General features: G+C 41.3%; 1 protein-coding gene across 2 annotated transcripts in view; it reads right to left on the minus strand.

The window, feature by feature from the left end:
• coq10a (coenzyme Q10A) overlaps window positions 1-14,752 on the minus strand; it is a 93,612-nt gene that overhangs the window by 14,183 nt on the left and 64,677 nt on the right. For both annotated transcript variants that reach the window (XM_028798601.2, XM_051925099.1), the window contains exons 2-3: window positions 7,696-7,854; window positions 1,612-1,804 (exon numbers count right to left, since the gene is read on the minus strand). In XM_028798601.2, the coding sequence (XP_028654434.1) occupies window positions 1,612-1,804; window positions 7,696-7,854 (352 nt within the window). The remainder of the gene's footprint in view (window positions 1-1,611; window positions 1,805-7,695; window positions 7,855-14,752) is intronic.

The raw sequence follows: 14,752 nt of genomic DNA on the forward strand, positions 1-14,752 counted from the left end.
AGGCATCCTTTCTCTAATATGATATTCTACCTGAAGATCTGAGGCCATCCATTGTCGAACATCTGTATAAAACAGAGGAGATTAGAAAGGGGGCAAAAAAAAAAACTATCACAGCATGCAGACTTCTTCTTTCTGCTGCTCCCATTAGGGGTTGCCACAGCAGATCATCTTTCTTCATGTCGTCCTGTCCTCGTCATCTTGTTCTGTTACCCCCATCACCTGCATGTCCTCTCTCACCACATCCATAAAAACTTCTCTTAGGCCTTCCTCTTCTCCTCTTACCAAGCAGCTCTATCCTTAGCCCCCTTCTCCCAATATACCCAGCATCACTCCTCTGCACATGTCCAAACCAATGCAATCTCACTTCTCTGACTTTGTCTCCCCACTGTCCAACTTGAGCTGACCCTCTAATGTCCTCATTTCTAATCCTGTCCATCCTCGTCACACCCAATGCAAATCTTAGCATCTTTAACTCTGCCACCTCCAGTTCTGTCTCCTGTTTTCTGGTCAGTGCCACCATCTCCAGCCCATATAACATAGCTGGTCTCACTACCATCCTGTAGACCTTCCCTTTCACTCTTGCTGATACCTGTCTGTCACAAATCACTCCTGACACTCTTCTCCACCCACTCCACCCTGCCTGCACTCTCTTCTTCACTTCTCTTCCACAATCCCCATTACTCTGTACTGTTGATCCCAAGTATTTAAACTCATCCACCTTCACCAACTCTACTCCCTTCATCCTCACCATTCCACTGATCTTCCTCTCATTCACAATCATGTATTCAGTCTTGGTGGTCCTACTGACCTTCATTCTTCTCCTCTCTAGGGCACATCTCCACTGGGTCTCCTTGAGTGACTAATACACAATTTAACAAGACGAAAAGCATTACAAATGATATACTGTACACTGAAAATGATTTGTGTTATGGACAGATTTTCTTGACATGTCACATTGACTTATTTAATTTCAAATACAAATAATTAGAGTGGATATTACAAATTCCCAAAGTACTGATTGGTAGTGCTGGCTCATTTACTGCATAACCCCAATTTCCTTTTACATTTCGTAGCTCTTTTGCACCTTTCTTGTAAATTTATTAACATACATTACTATCAATATTGTTATTTTTCAAAATGTCATATTTAGGAGTGACAATTGTATGCTTTGTAAGATGTTTCAGAGAAAAGCCAAGCAAAATGACACCTTTTATTGGCTAACTAAAAAGATTACAATATGCAAGCTTTCGAGGCAACTCAGGCCCCTTCTTCAGGCAGTTCTGCAAGTGTGCCCGGTGTTCAGCTGGCATCACTTCAGTGGATGGCTTTATGCCCAGGACAGGCTCTGCCTCCCACGACCATGAAATAAAAAATACACGAATGAATGAGGACTGGATGTTACTTGTGCACTCTGGGCATCTATTATTAGAAGTTGATTAAATATCAAAGAGTAAGAAAATGCCAACGAGGCACAGACTCTCTCAGAACTGACCTTTGTTAAGGTTCCCCAAGTGTGTTACAAATTCCGGGCCGCAAAATCAAGCAGAAAGTGTGATAGTCGGGCTGCATTCTGATGAGCAGCATACATCCGAAGGGCTTCGCTGAACTCACCTTGACTAAGTGGGGACGTACTGTTGTGATCATGGAGGTATATTTCTCAAGGATCGGTGCAAAGCCCACCTCCAGCTGAGCCTTGGCATGGCCTGAGCGCTTCAAAACTACTACTGACTTCTTGCACCAGGGAACAAAATGTTTATAGTCATCTATGTTGGAGACCACATCATACATTTCTTGCATAGAATACCTGCAAAACAAAACATAAAGGAAAGTCTTTAAAACACAATAGGAATCAGCAGTTTTTATGTATAAAACTGAACAGCAGACTTTCATGTCAACAGCATACATTTTGCTAGTCATGAAACGCATTAAACAAAAATATTTGTGAAGAAAAACTCTCGAGTCTCACTGCAAAATTAATTTGACCCGTGATGAATGCATGTCTTCTGTAGGGTCCACTTTCAGGCCTTCAAGCCTCTCACTTGTCAAAGTCAAATGAGCCGCTGAAGTTTGTGTTTAGCGCGAGCAGATGCATTGCCATACCAGACCATTATGGACAAAGTGAGGAAGATGAAACTGAATCAGCACTGACTGGGACACATGAAACGTTTTAAGATGGGGCAGAAGAAATATTCAGGACTCAGAGAAGTTCTGGTTTCCTACCTGTTCAGAGTGAGAGTGGTAGTTGAGCTAAGATATTTAAACTATTCCACCCTGTTGACAGTAACACCATTTATAACCAAGGGAGGAGGTGAGGAGGGTTTCCTAAATCCTCTATTGTTTGTACTGTTCACTCCCCCGAGTATGCACGTTGAGATGGTGGTGGGTTCACCTCCTACCCATAAGGGCACTTTCGTAACCATCTGCGATTAGGGCATCTGGGCTGATCAGAAGTGGGATCACCAGCAGACTTCAGACATTTCACTGAAGGGACACTAGAGGTACAGTTACTGGTGTAAAGAGAGGTGACACCCTTGGGAGGACCCGCTACTCAGAATCAGGGGGCCTGACTGAGATTTCCCCAGCTTCACTGCCGGACGTCTGTTCCAGAGACAGAGCCAGGGATTTGTGGTGTAGTCCAGGTTCACACAAAGAGGTCTACCATGCAGAGGCTTTGGTTTCATCGAGTTAAATGTTGAACTAAGATCCCTGGTAAGTACCCAGAGAGTCTGAATGGTGCAAGCGGACTCTAGTGGATCAAAGAGAATCAGTGGGAGGCTTGAGAATGATGAGGAATCAGACATTCAAATATCGACATTACTACAGGGGTCAGTGCCAACGGCCTGCAATCATTAAGACAGGAAATATTTTGTTTATTGGGAACAAAAGCACAAAAATTCAGAAGTGACCCACTGAGAAGTAAACCTCCTTCCTCTTAATGGGCAATGGCTCGTGTTTATTCCTTACTTCTAAAATTAGATTGTATTGATGTAAGTAGTATTGTTGAAAAACAATCTTGACAACAAACACTTGAAAAGGGCAAAGCGTTTAACATGGAGGAATTACCAAGTGAGCTACGCTACTAGGTTTTCATTTAAAAACTACATTTTGTAGATAGATTAGATGAACTTTATTAATCCTAAAGGGAGATTCAGATGCATAACAGAAGCAAAACACTAATAATACAGCCAATCAAATCAATCAGTCAATAAATGTACAGTACTGTGCAAACGTTTTAGACAGGTGTGTGAACTAAGAATGCTTACACAAATAGAAGTGTTAATCGTTTATTTTTTTTCCAATTAACAATGCAAAGTGAATGAACAGAAGAGAAATCTAAATCAAATCAATACTTTGTGTGACCACCCTTTGCCTTCGAAATGGCATCAATTCTTCTAGGTACACTTGCACACACAGTTTCTGAAGGAACTCGGCAGGCAGGTTGTTCCGAACATCTTGGACAACTAACCCTAGATCTTCTATGGATGAAGGCTGCCTCAAATCCTTCTGTCTCTTCATGTAATCCCAGACACGCTTGATGATGTGGAGATAAGGATTCTGTGTAGGCCATACCATCACTTCCAGGACTCCTTGTTCTTTATGCTGAACATAGTGGGGCCAATGAGATGCTTCCCTGATGGTACTGCATGATGGGTACATATCTGCTTGTATTTCTCAGCATTGATGACACAGTTAATCTTGACTAAATCCCCAACTCCATTTGCAGAAATGCAGCCCCAAACTTGCAGGGAAACCACCACCATGTTTCACTGTTGCCTGCAGAAGCTCACTGTACTGCTCTTCAGCCATCCAGTGAATAAACTGCCGTCTGCTAAAGCCAAATATTTCACATTTTGACTCATCAGTCCAGAGGACCTGCTGCCATTTTTCTACACCCCAGTTCTTATGTTTTTGTGCATAGTTGAGTCGCTTGGCCTCGTTTCCACATCGGTATGGCTTTTTGGCCACAGTTCTTACATGAAGACCTCTTCTGGCCAAACTTCTCTGGACAGTAGATGGGTGTATCTGCGTCCCACAGGTTTCTGCCAGTTCTGAGCTGATGGCTCTGCTGGACGTCTTCTGATTTAAAGGGAAGTAAGCATGATGCGTCTTTCATCTGCCACACTAAGTTTCCTTGGCAGACCACTGTGTCTATGGTCCTCAACTTTGCCGGTTTCTATGTGCTTCTTCAAAAAAGCTTGAACAGTACATCATGAAACCCCAGTCTGCTGTGAAATCTTTACCTGGGATAGACCATGCTGATGTAGTAGAATTACCTTTGTCTTGTTGCTGTGCTCCTATGACCTGTGACATGAAACTGTCTTCCACAACCTCACCTTAGCAGTAGAGTTTGGCTGTGCCTCAGGGAGGCGTATGATTGGCCCCAAATTTATTCTGCAGCAGAACAACGACCCCAAACATACAGCCAAAGTCATTAAGAACTATCTTCAGCGTAAAGAAGAACAAGAAGTCCTGGAAGTGATGGTATGGCCCCCATAGAGCCCTGATCTCAACATCATTGAGTGTGTCTGGGATTACATGAAGAGACAGAAGGATGTGAGGAAGCATACATCCACAGAAGATCTGTGGTTAGTTCTCCAAGATGTTTGCAACACCTACCAGCTGAGTTCCTTCAAAAACTGTGTGCAAGTGTACCTAGAAGAATTGATACTGTTTTGAAGGCAAAGGGTGGTCACACCAAATATTGATTTGATTTAGATTTCTCTTTTGTTCATTCATTGCATTTTGTTGATTGATGAAAATAAGTGATTCAAAGCATTCTTTGTTTACAGCATTTTTTCCACACGTGCCTAAAACTTTTGTACAGTACTGTATATTTTCTTGAAGTTATTAAAAGCATGTAACATTCCATGCAATCAAGCCAAACTTACCAAAACTAAATTCAATTCAACCTCCACACATGAGAAACAGACGAAGACCAACAGCCAGAATAAAACTTTGAGAGTAGTAAAGAGGGAAAGAAGTCCTCCTCCCCAATATAAATGATTATTCTAAAACATTATTGATCAGATCCTGTCAGGTTTTAAAAAAGTTTTGAGCAGATCCTCTAAGTGAGAATTTGATTTTTTCCAATTTCAAATAGTATATAACATGAGTTTCCCACGGACGTAAAAGAGGTGGACTAGGGTTACTCCAGTTGAGTAAGATAAGTCTACATACCAGTAGTGAAGTAAAGGCAATTACAGTTTGTACTTCTGCACTTTAAGCCCCTCTGTGAGCCCACCACACAGAGCTGTTAATGGATTAGGAGGGATGGTGACACAAAGGCAGTCTGATAGGCATTTAAAAATTTCAAACCAGAATGATGTTAATTAAGAGCAGGACCAAAACATGTGGCCCAGTGAGGCTGGAACTCGATTGCAGCGTTCGCTGGTTGGATTTGCCCTGGAAACATTTTGGACAATTTGAAACAAGAGAGATGTGCTCGACATATAATTTTCAGTTGAATAATTGAATGCTTCGTGCACATGGAGCTCGAGTGAATTATGTGCATGGCTGCCTTCCACACCTTTTCTAAAATGTTGAGTGAGAGATCTCTTCCCACTGTACTCTGGGATCTTTAAAAAGAAGGGACTTTCACATGTTTTTATATATTATAGAAATGCTGTCAGAGTCTTCAAGAATGATCAATATCTCTTCAGGAATAGAAATAGGTGGGAGGCAAGGAAAATTGGACAGATTTCATTTAGCAAAGTTTCCAATTTGGAGATAGTGGAAAAATTGTGTTGATAGGTAGCTAAATTTGGAGTGTAATTGTTCGTAGGATGCAAAGACATTACTTATATACAAATCTCTAAATAATTTAATCCCATACATTTTCTAAATATTACAAACTGTGTAAGTTCAAGAGGGTAGGAAAAGGTGGTTATCACTTAGAGGTGCCACAGATAAAACATTAGTCTCTAACTTGAAGTGCTTCCTAAATTGGTTCCATATTCAGAGTGAATGAAGAACAATACACTGGTGTTTTAACATCATTTACAAAAGTTTCTCCGCCCACACTAAAATGACCAAAAACACATGCAACATAGCCATTCGCCTACCCTTTACACTTGCGAATCGGCAGAGACAGTAAGAGGAAGTGACCTCAACGCAAGACATTAATTTGCAGCCCGTAATTTCACACAGAGGACAGCAATGGTGAATATGAAAAACTGTTATGTTTGGACTGACAATGAGACAACAAAATTCTCCCATCAAGCACTGCTCCATCCAGGTCTTACATGTGTGCTTTTTAAATTAAAATGAAGTAAAAAAAAATTTGAAACATATTTTTGAATTTCCATATATACTCGCATTTAAGTTCACCCGTGGATAAGTTGGGGCTTGATTTTACCATATAATTTCCAGTATTTTATAATGTCGGTTGTAAAAGTCAAATGCGGAAAACTCACGCTATTGGTCTAAGGGATTACGATATGCTAACTCTGACCTGAGAAAGTAATCACTGAGTACACGGCCTTTTTTTCCCTGTGTATTATGCCTAAGTGACCACATGGTAATACCCAAACTATTCCGAAGCAACGTTTGCACTGATCTGTATCTCACACCCTCATACACCTTTATTATAAGAGCATCACTTATCTACGATGGAGCGTTCGATCAGAATGAAAAATGATGCTGGTTTTAAATTAAATGTTACTGAAGTAGCGAAAGAAATTGGTAACAGTGCTGCTGCAACAAAATTCGATGCATCTGAGAAACTGGTGCGAGATTGGAGGAGGCAAGAAGATGTAAAAACTAAATAAATAAATTAAGTGTTGCATTTTTGAACGGGTGTATAAGCCGGGGTCTGATTTTATGATCAATTTTTCAGGTTTCAAGACCCGACTTATATGCAAGTATATACGGTATTAGCCCTTCGCACTACAGACGTGTACCTTTGCTTACTTCTGCGTTTCACCAGCACTTTGCATAGAGCTTGATTGGCTCCTTTTCTCGGTGAAGATGCGGTGCAATTGCCACATCCTCGCATGCAGCTCATCACAGCATTATTACCAAATCCTGTTCATCGTGACAGAAGCCTGCATAGTCCAACTTTATGGGTAAACTTCTTGACTATGTGTGGTATTTTCCTAAAAGTTAATCTAAACCCAGTGGCTCAATCCAAGTAGTCCATGACTTGTCCCAAAAAAACAAAACCACGGATGGGCTCTGTGTTCATGAGAACCGACAACCATACAATGCATATAATGCAGTGACAAGGAGCAAACAATGCAGCTTTTTGGACCTCATAAACAGAACAGAAGCTTGTCAGCCTTAGAACTGAATTTTAAAAAAACCTGTTAACCCATCAGGCAGCTCGTTATTGGCTGTCACAAAAAGAGGGAAGCATAGCTGTGCTGGAATGTCTACACAAAGTTGCTAAATGTTACATGCCCAGAAATTTTCAGTCATGTAAATGGACATAAAATTTATTATTATTATTATTATTATAGTGCTCCAACGAGATCTGCAACTGCAGTCAAGAAGTCTGACATACCCAATGACGAGAAGATGCATAATGTGACAGGACTCTACTTAGAGACTGGGGACAACACTGGTTCTCTCTTTACAGCTTTCAGATGGATACTGTGATATCAAGTAAAGAAGTGCTGAGTTTGCATGGCATGCAGATCCAGGGAGCAGTCTGGAACACTGGGAGTCACAATGGTCAAAAAAAAACTACAGACTCACCCAATTATCCGTCTCTCCGAGTACTCCTTTCTTTTATTGGTCAGAGGCCCCGTGAAGTTGATGAAAGATCTACAGTGCGGAAGAGTCAAGTCAGAGTCTATACTGCAAAGGATTCTGGGAGGAGTTCTGGTCATCAGAATACCACAGGATGACAGGTATCTGGAAAACAAAGAATGCAGGTAATTAGTTTCCAAGAGGTCAGTGGTGCCACTGTTCCTGCTGCAACTGCCATCCCACCCACAAAGTAATGGAATGGATTCCCTTTGGCAAGGTAAACTTAGATATGGCTGATGTGATGAAAATATGAGGCCAGAGTCCAGCCACTGCAGGGGAGCAAATGAGCTCCCCAAATATATCACTAGAGCAAAACAAACCAGTTAAATAGTACCACTAACTCAGTATCACCTTAAAGTCACAGAAGCCTCAAGTGTAACTCAACACCTGCAAGATGTCTGCTTGTTACATAAGCTGGTGACCACCCTCCTGCTGTGAGGCCTCAGTCTGGTTTCCCATGCTTAGCAGCTATTTTCCCAGGAATGACTTTGGCATGCCAGTGAAACTGAAATGCCAGCTTTTGAAGGGGTCCTTGTATACACAACTCTGGCCATTCTATGAAGGGTTAGCACTGCAAGTTTATGTGTGACAAGGACGCCTCACGGTGCTCTGTGCACAGCTCCATTATTAAAAAAAAAAAAAAAAGGCTGAATAGAATCCAGGCTGCTTTCAGCCAGAACAAACTGTCCCACCCGCTGGCAATTAATACCTGCCACTCCTGCCAAGCCCCGCGTCACTGTTGCCGTCAGCAGAGCACTTGAAATGAGGCGTGGGACAGTGGGGGGTTGCTTCAGCACATAAGTAACACAAATGCAAAGTTGACAGGTGACAGAGGGCCAAGTCAAACTGGCCGTACACAGAGGACACACTGGGATTCGGAAGTACATGATTAAAATAATAACTGGCATATCTACTTCAGGCCAGTGTGCATCATTATGGCTTCATTCACACCAATCAGAATTAAAGAATTAGAAATAAGCAGAGATGGGCATCCTGCAGTGTTCTCGACAGCCTGCGTCAAGTTTAGCAATCCAGCAGCATTTAAGGGGAAAAACTACCGGATAAGGTCTTACTGAGAAGGTGCACCGCACACATGGAACACACGACAGCATTGGCCATTTGCTGCCTGCTCCACTGATGTGAAACTCTGAACACTGTGCACTGTCCACAACCAACTGACCACAACACACCACAAGTAAATGAGTATTCATAGTGCTTCCCCGTCCACGCCATGCCATATCATCCTTTAGTCATCAGCTCACTCCACGTCTTCTGTGACACTTTTAGATGTATGGAGGCGTCACAACTGTGGATAGAGGATATATTCAGACCCCTTTACTTTCCACACATTTTACTGTCTTGTAGGTTTCATTTCAAATGGATAAATTTGCCATTTTTGCCCATTAATCTACACTCCAAACCCAATCATGACAAAGTGAAAACATGTTTTCAGAAAAATGTGCAAATTGATTACAATGCAAAAACAGAAATCTCTCATTCCTAGAATTCAAATTGTGGTTTAAATCTCCTTACGATGTGTCTAGAACTTGACAGGTGTCCGTCCACCTGTGCTAAACTTTAGAAAGGCACACATGCACCTGTGTATAGAAGGACCCACAATTCACGCTGCACGTCAGGACAAAAACAAAGCAGTGGAAGTCCAAGGAACTCTCTGCAGACCTCGGAAATCAAATTTGGTGAGGCACAGATCAGGACAAGGAGATGAAGCCATTTATAAAGCTTTCAGTGTTCCCAGGAGCAGAGTGGCCTCATTAACTGTAAAATGGACGAAGATTAGAGCCACCAGGACTCTTCCTAGAGTTGTCCATCGATCCAAACTGAGAAACAAGACAAGAAGGACCCTGGTCAGGGAAATGACCAAGAAGCCAATAGCCACTCTAAAAGAGATTCAGAAGTCTGAGGCCGAGATGGGAGAATCTGTCAACAAGATGGCCATCTCAGCAGCACTCCAATCAATCAGGGGATTATGGCAGAGTGGCTAGACAGTTTAAAGGACTCAGAAAGAATGATGAAAATGATTTGTGTGTCCTAACAAGACAAACACTGAACAGTTTGGGCAGACCTCCAACAGAACACCTGCCTAATATGGTGGAGCCTGGCGGTGGCAGCATCAGGCGAGGGGGTTGCATGGATAGTGAAACTGATGAGAATTGGGAGAAAGTGGAATGCATGAGTCTTCACACTGCAGCTGCTGCCTTCTTTCCTTTGACTGGTCCGAGCTGAACTATCCGAACTACCGTGCTCTTTGTTGCACCTCATTTTAAGCCTTGGGCTTTTAAGGGCCATGATGCACTTGATTTTGCGAAAATATTAGAGCTGTGAGGTACAAGACGCACACAAGAGATGCGAGTGAACCAAATTGGACACAAGGCACTGGTGCCTGACACAATTATGAAACGGGTACCAAAATGTTATATGGTAGAGTGTTCTGTTTTCTTTGTAAATAAAGTACACTAAGAGCCATTTGTTAGTTATTTAAGTTACTAGGGGGCTTCGCTCACCAAACCCCCGGGTTTGGTTAAACAGATATACAATTTAAAGAGATTGTTATCTTCATGGGAATTGTTACACATGCATTATTTTCACTTTTACTTTAAAACTTAAATTAAAACTATTTGGAATTAACTTTTCTTCAAGATTGTATTGAATTTTGATTCCGTGTTTGGACTTACATTGTGACAACGCAACATATAACTGCCCGTTAGTGAATTTTGTTTCTCTCTCTCTAATAAATAAACCAACCTTTTCAAATGTTTGTCCCAATGATTTGTTAATTGTCATAGCAAAAGCTATTCTAATGGGAAACTGTAAATGTTTTAATACGAATGGCATATCAAGATCTCCTTTGGTGTCTCATGTTATTCCCTGAAGATGTACTACATTACCTTTCTTGTCACCTGTTAAAATTCTGCACGTCAGAATTGTTTGCCCAATTTTCAGTACAACTAATCTTGTCCTAGTGCATAGCCCATCACTCAGACACAAATTGTGCAATTACATTACGACACATACTTCTTTCTACAGTAATTTGGCCGGTGGAAGACCAGATGGTGTTAACGGTTGTAGATATTCTTTGTGATATTGTGAGTTGATGTTTTCATCTTCCGCACCATCACCACCAACTGTTTCAGCAGAGTCTAACTGACCGACAATTTTCGTGTTAATTCATTTGACTTCATCGTTTCTCGCTGCCATATTTAGATGAATGGGTGATTCTAAATTGGATCTTCGTAAGTGTGTGTGTGTGTGTGTGTGTGTGTTCATACATAAGCTTGATGTCTGTCCAGGTTAAGTGCCGGAATGCACATGATGACCGTGGTCTTGTTTGAAAACAGTTGTAAGTAGGGCATGACTTGAAAGAATCTCATGGCAAAAGTCTTCATCTCGTGGGGACTTCTTTCCAAAAAGTCTCTTCAAAAAGTCACGTCTCGTCGCAGGATTAGTCTTGTCCCAAAATTTTTTTTATTATAATAATTGAGAGATATAAAATGTTTGCCTATATATTAGTGCATAGTCTATGGGAGGTTCTTATAACCCCCACAAGTTGAATTGGTATATTCCAATTACTTCTTACCCCTCTGACTACAGAATAGTCTCAGTTTTTGACCTGCCTTGCCATGTGTAAGGTATGGAGGAGCACTCGGTTTTAAATCATGCCTTAACGTGCTCAATAGTATGAAAGTTAACATGCTATAACTATTGAATGTTTAGAGTGTACTGAAGGCGAAGTAAAGCATCTTTAAGTACAGAAACAAATGAGGTTTGACAGGAAAAGCCAAATTTATAGAAGAAACATTTCCCTCCTTCCCCCCCCCCATTTTTATTCCTTTCATTCTAAGTATGTAACAACCATCCATCCATCCATTTTCCAACCCGCTGAATCCAAACACAGGGTCACAGGGGTCTGCTGGAGCCAATCCCAGCCAACACAGGGCACAAGGCAGGAACCAATCCTGGGCAGGGGGCCAACCCACCGCAGGACACACACACACAAACACACCCACATACCAAGCACACCCTAGGGCCAATTTTCAGAATCACCAATCCACCTAACCGCATGTCTTTGGACTGTGGGAGGAAACCGGAGCGCCAGGAGGAAACCCACGCAGACACGGGGAGAACATGCAAACTCCACGCAGGGAGGACCCGGGAAGCGAACCCAGGTCCCCAGGTCTCCCAACTACGAGGCAGCAGCGCTACCCACCGCGCCACCATGCCGCGTATGTAACGACCTTTTTTCTTTATTCTTGTGTGGACTGTTTGCTTTGAATTTTCACTAAATCTTTTAAAATGAACTTTTGGACAGAGATTTCTTTTGGCACGCATTTTACCCGCAGCTACATACACATTAACATACCATATAACAAAGTGTGCAAACATATCTGTAACATGCGTTTGTCATAGTTGTTACAAACATATATTATTAAAAGTCAGATATACTCTGTATACCGTACCCTTAGATGGCTGGCAGCACAATCGGTTTTGTTTAGAATGAGGGAATCTACTGCTGCAACCTACAGTCTACTGCTAGGGTGAAGAACTGGAGGCCCAACGAGAACTCTAAGAACACCAGAAAACGGATCGGAGCCTTCAGCATTTGGCACAAAGTCAGTTGGATTAAAACATTTCAAGCTGCACAGTTTAAAACAATTTATCCAATCACAAGTATAAAATACAAATAGTGCATAATTTTTGAGGCTTAATTGAGCTACTGAACTAATGAGAACAGGGATATGTTGAACTACTTGCAAACTCATTTACAAAAAGTTATTTAATAGTGGAGTGGATTTGAAAAACGTTTTTTTTTTTTTTTTAAATAAAGTATTCTTAAGACGAGGAAATAAACTGCATCAATTCATTATTTTTTGACTAGTTTATTCCTTTTCTTAGTCACTTGACTGATGGCACTAGATAAGTGACCATTCGTATTATCCTTTTGAAAATCATTTCCTCGTGCCGCACTTTACTAAAGCTTACGCTGGCATTAATATACCTCAGGTATCTCTATTCACTGTTTTGAATGATAATAATTTTTTAAATTAACAAATATGTTGCATTCTACTTTTTTCTTTTACTAATATTCATGTGAGTCTTCGTCTTCTTCTTTCGGCTACTCCCGTTAGGGGTTGCCACAGTGGATCATCTTCTTCCATGACTAATATTCATGTGAGTAATAAACTTAAAAGGGGTTGGCGTCAATTTATTTCGAACCTAGTTATGTTAAACTTGACTTGCTTGTATGGAATGTTAGATTTTAATAAAATTAATAAAATGTAAAAAAATAAATGGAAATAAGAACATTTACTGCTTTTTTATTATATGACCCTTGTTACTTGTCTTTGTGTGGATCTGATGCCATTATGATAATAATCCTCTTCTCAGGTCCTAGTAGGGGACGGATTTTTTTATTTGGGGTCCCCAGATTAAAACGTTTAAGAATCCCTGCTTTAAGACACCTTCTAGCTAACATGTAATGTTTCTCTTATCAGTAAAAGTTATATGTGACTGGGTATAGTCATTGTGGATATTTATGAGAACAAAAAAATATATAGGAATTTAAATGACTGAGCTAGCTCATTTGGAATGAGAACACACTAAAATTAATTCAGTGGAACTTCTGCTTGATTGCTTATCTTGTGCAGATGTAAATTTGACACGTTTGGATGAGTGGGTGACTGGATGCGATTGTCCAGGAGTGAATGAGGGAGTGTGTGTTTATTAAAGTGTGTGTGTGTGTTTATGGCTACAAGTTAGAGCTGCTCCAAATTCCCACAGTCTCCCTAAGAGAATTTGGCTCCAGGTCAAATGTCTCCGACAAGCCCTACCCTAGGGAGAAACAATTTGTTCGGTCTGTCCGTTGGATTGACATTTTTGTATTTTTTTCCAACTTGAATCATCATGCGCAACAAAACACTCAAGTTCAACACAAACCTCATTTAATGGGAGATTGGGCTAAGTCATCCATTAAGCATCCCAGAATTGTTTCAGCTCTCTAATCCAATGTGAACCCCCCCCCCCCCCTTTTTTTTTTTCCCGCTCATGTATAAAGTAGAGACACAAACAGAGCTTTAGGGGTTTTACAAACGGAAGTGTAAGCCTGCATGCCTGCTCAATTCTTTGTGGAATGTGCTCCTGGAATGAAGTTTGCATTCCCCACAGGGCACAACAGCATACAGTGGGGCACTAGCACTTCAAAGGTTTGTAAGCATCCCATCACCTTCTCAGTCGAGTACTACGCATTCCTCTGTGTGTCCACTTCCAAGCAGCAGTCCTAAAGTTGGGCCAATGGTGGGCTTCAATACAATACAATACAATACAATACAATACAATACAATTTATTTTTATATAGTCCAAAAATCACACAAGGAGTGCCGCAATGGGCTTTAACAGGCCCTGCCTTTTGACAGCCCGCCAGCCTCGACTCTCTAAGTAGACAAAGAAAAACTCCCAAAAAAAAAAAAACTTGTAGGGAAAAAAATGGAGGAAACCTCGGGAAAGGCAGTTCAAAGAGAGACCCCTTTCCAGGTAGGTTGGGCATGCAGTGGGTGTCAAAGAGAATGGGGTCAATACAATACAATACAGAACAAAACACCTCTGTTGTGATGTGAAATTTTGCATATAACTTGATAAATATTTTGTATGTCTTTATTTGTAATTAAGGCAAAGCAATGTAATTTAGTGTTACTTTGGTGAGAGGCATTCGTGTTTGCCCCCCTTTACGACAGAGTTTCTTTGAATTTTACAACAGAGTTGGGGGGGGGAGGGGGTTGTGCTTTAAACCAGTTTGGCAAGTGTTTCTCTGCTAAAGTCTTTCAACCCCCCCGTAAGGAAGCCAGGTCACTTTAACATATGGTCCCTTGGGGGGGGGGGGGGGGGTTGTTTTGGTGGCAGGTTTTAAGATGCTGTATTCCCCCATTGGTCAGAAGTATGGCTGTTTGGAATTGGCTTGGATCAGAAGCTTTCAGTACCATGATGTCCTATT

Source organism: Erpetoichthys calabaricus, chromosome 3, assembly GCF_900747795.2.
Source record: "Erpetoichthys calabaricus chromosome 3, fErpCal1.3, whole genome shotgun sequence".
Taxonomy (NCBI): Eukaryota; Metazoa; Chordata; class Cladistia; order Polypteriformes; family Polypteridae; genus Erpetoichthys; species Erpetoichthys calabaricus.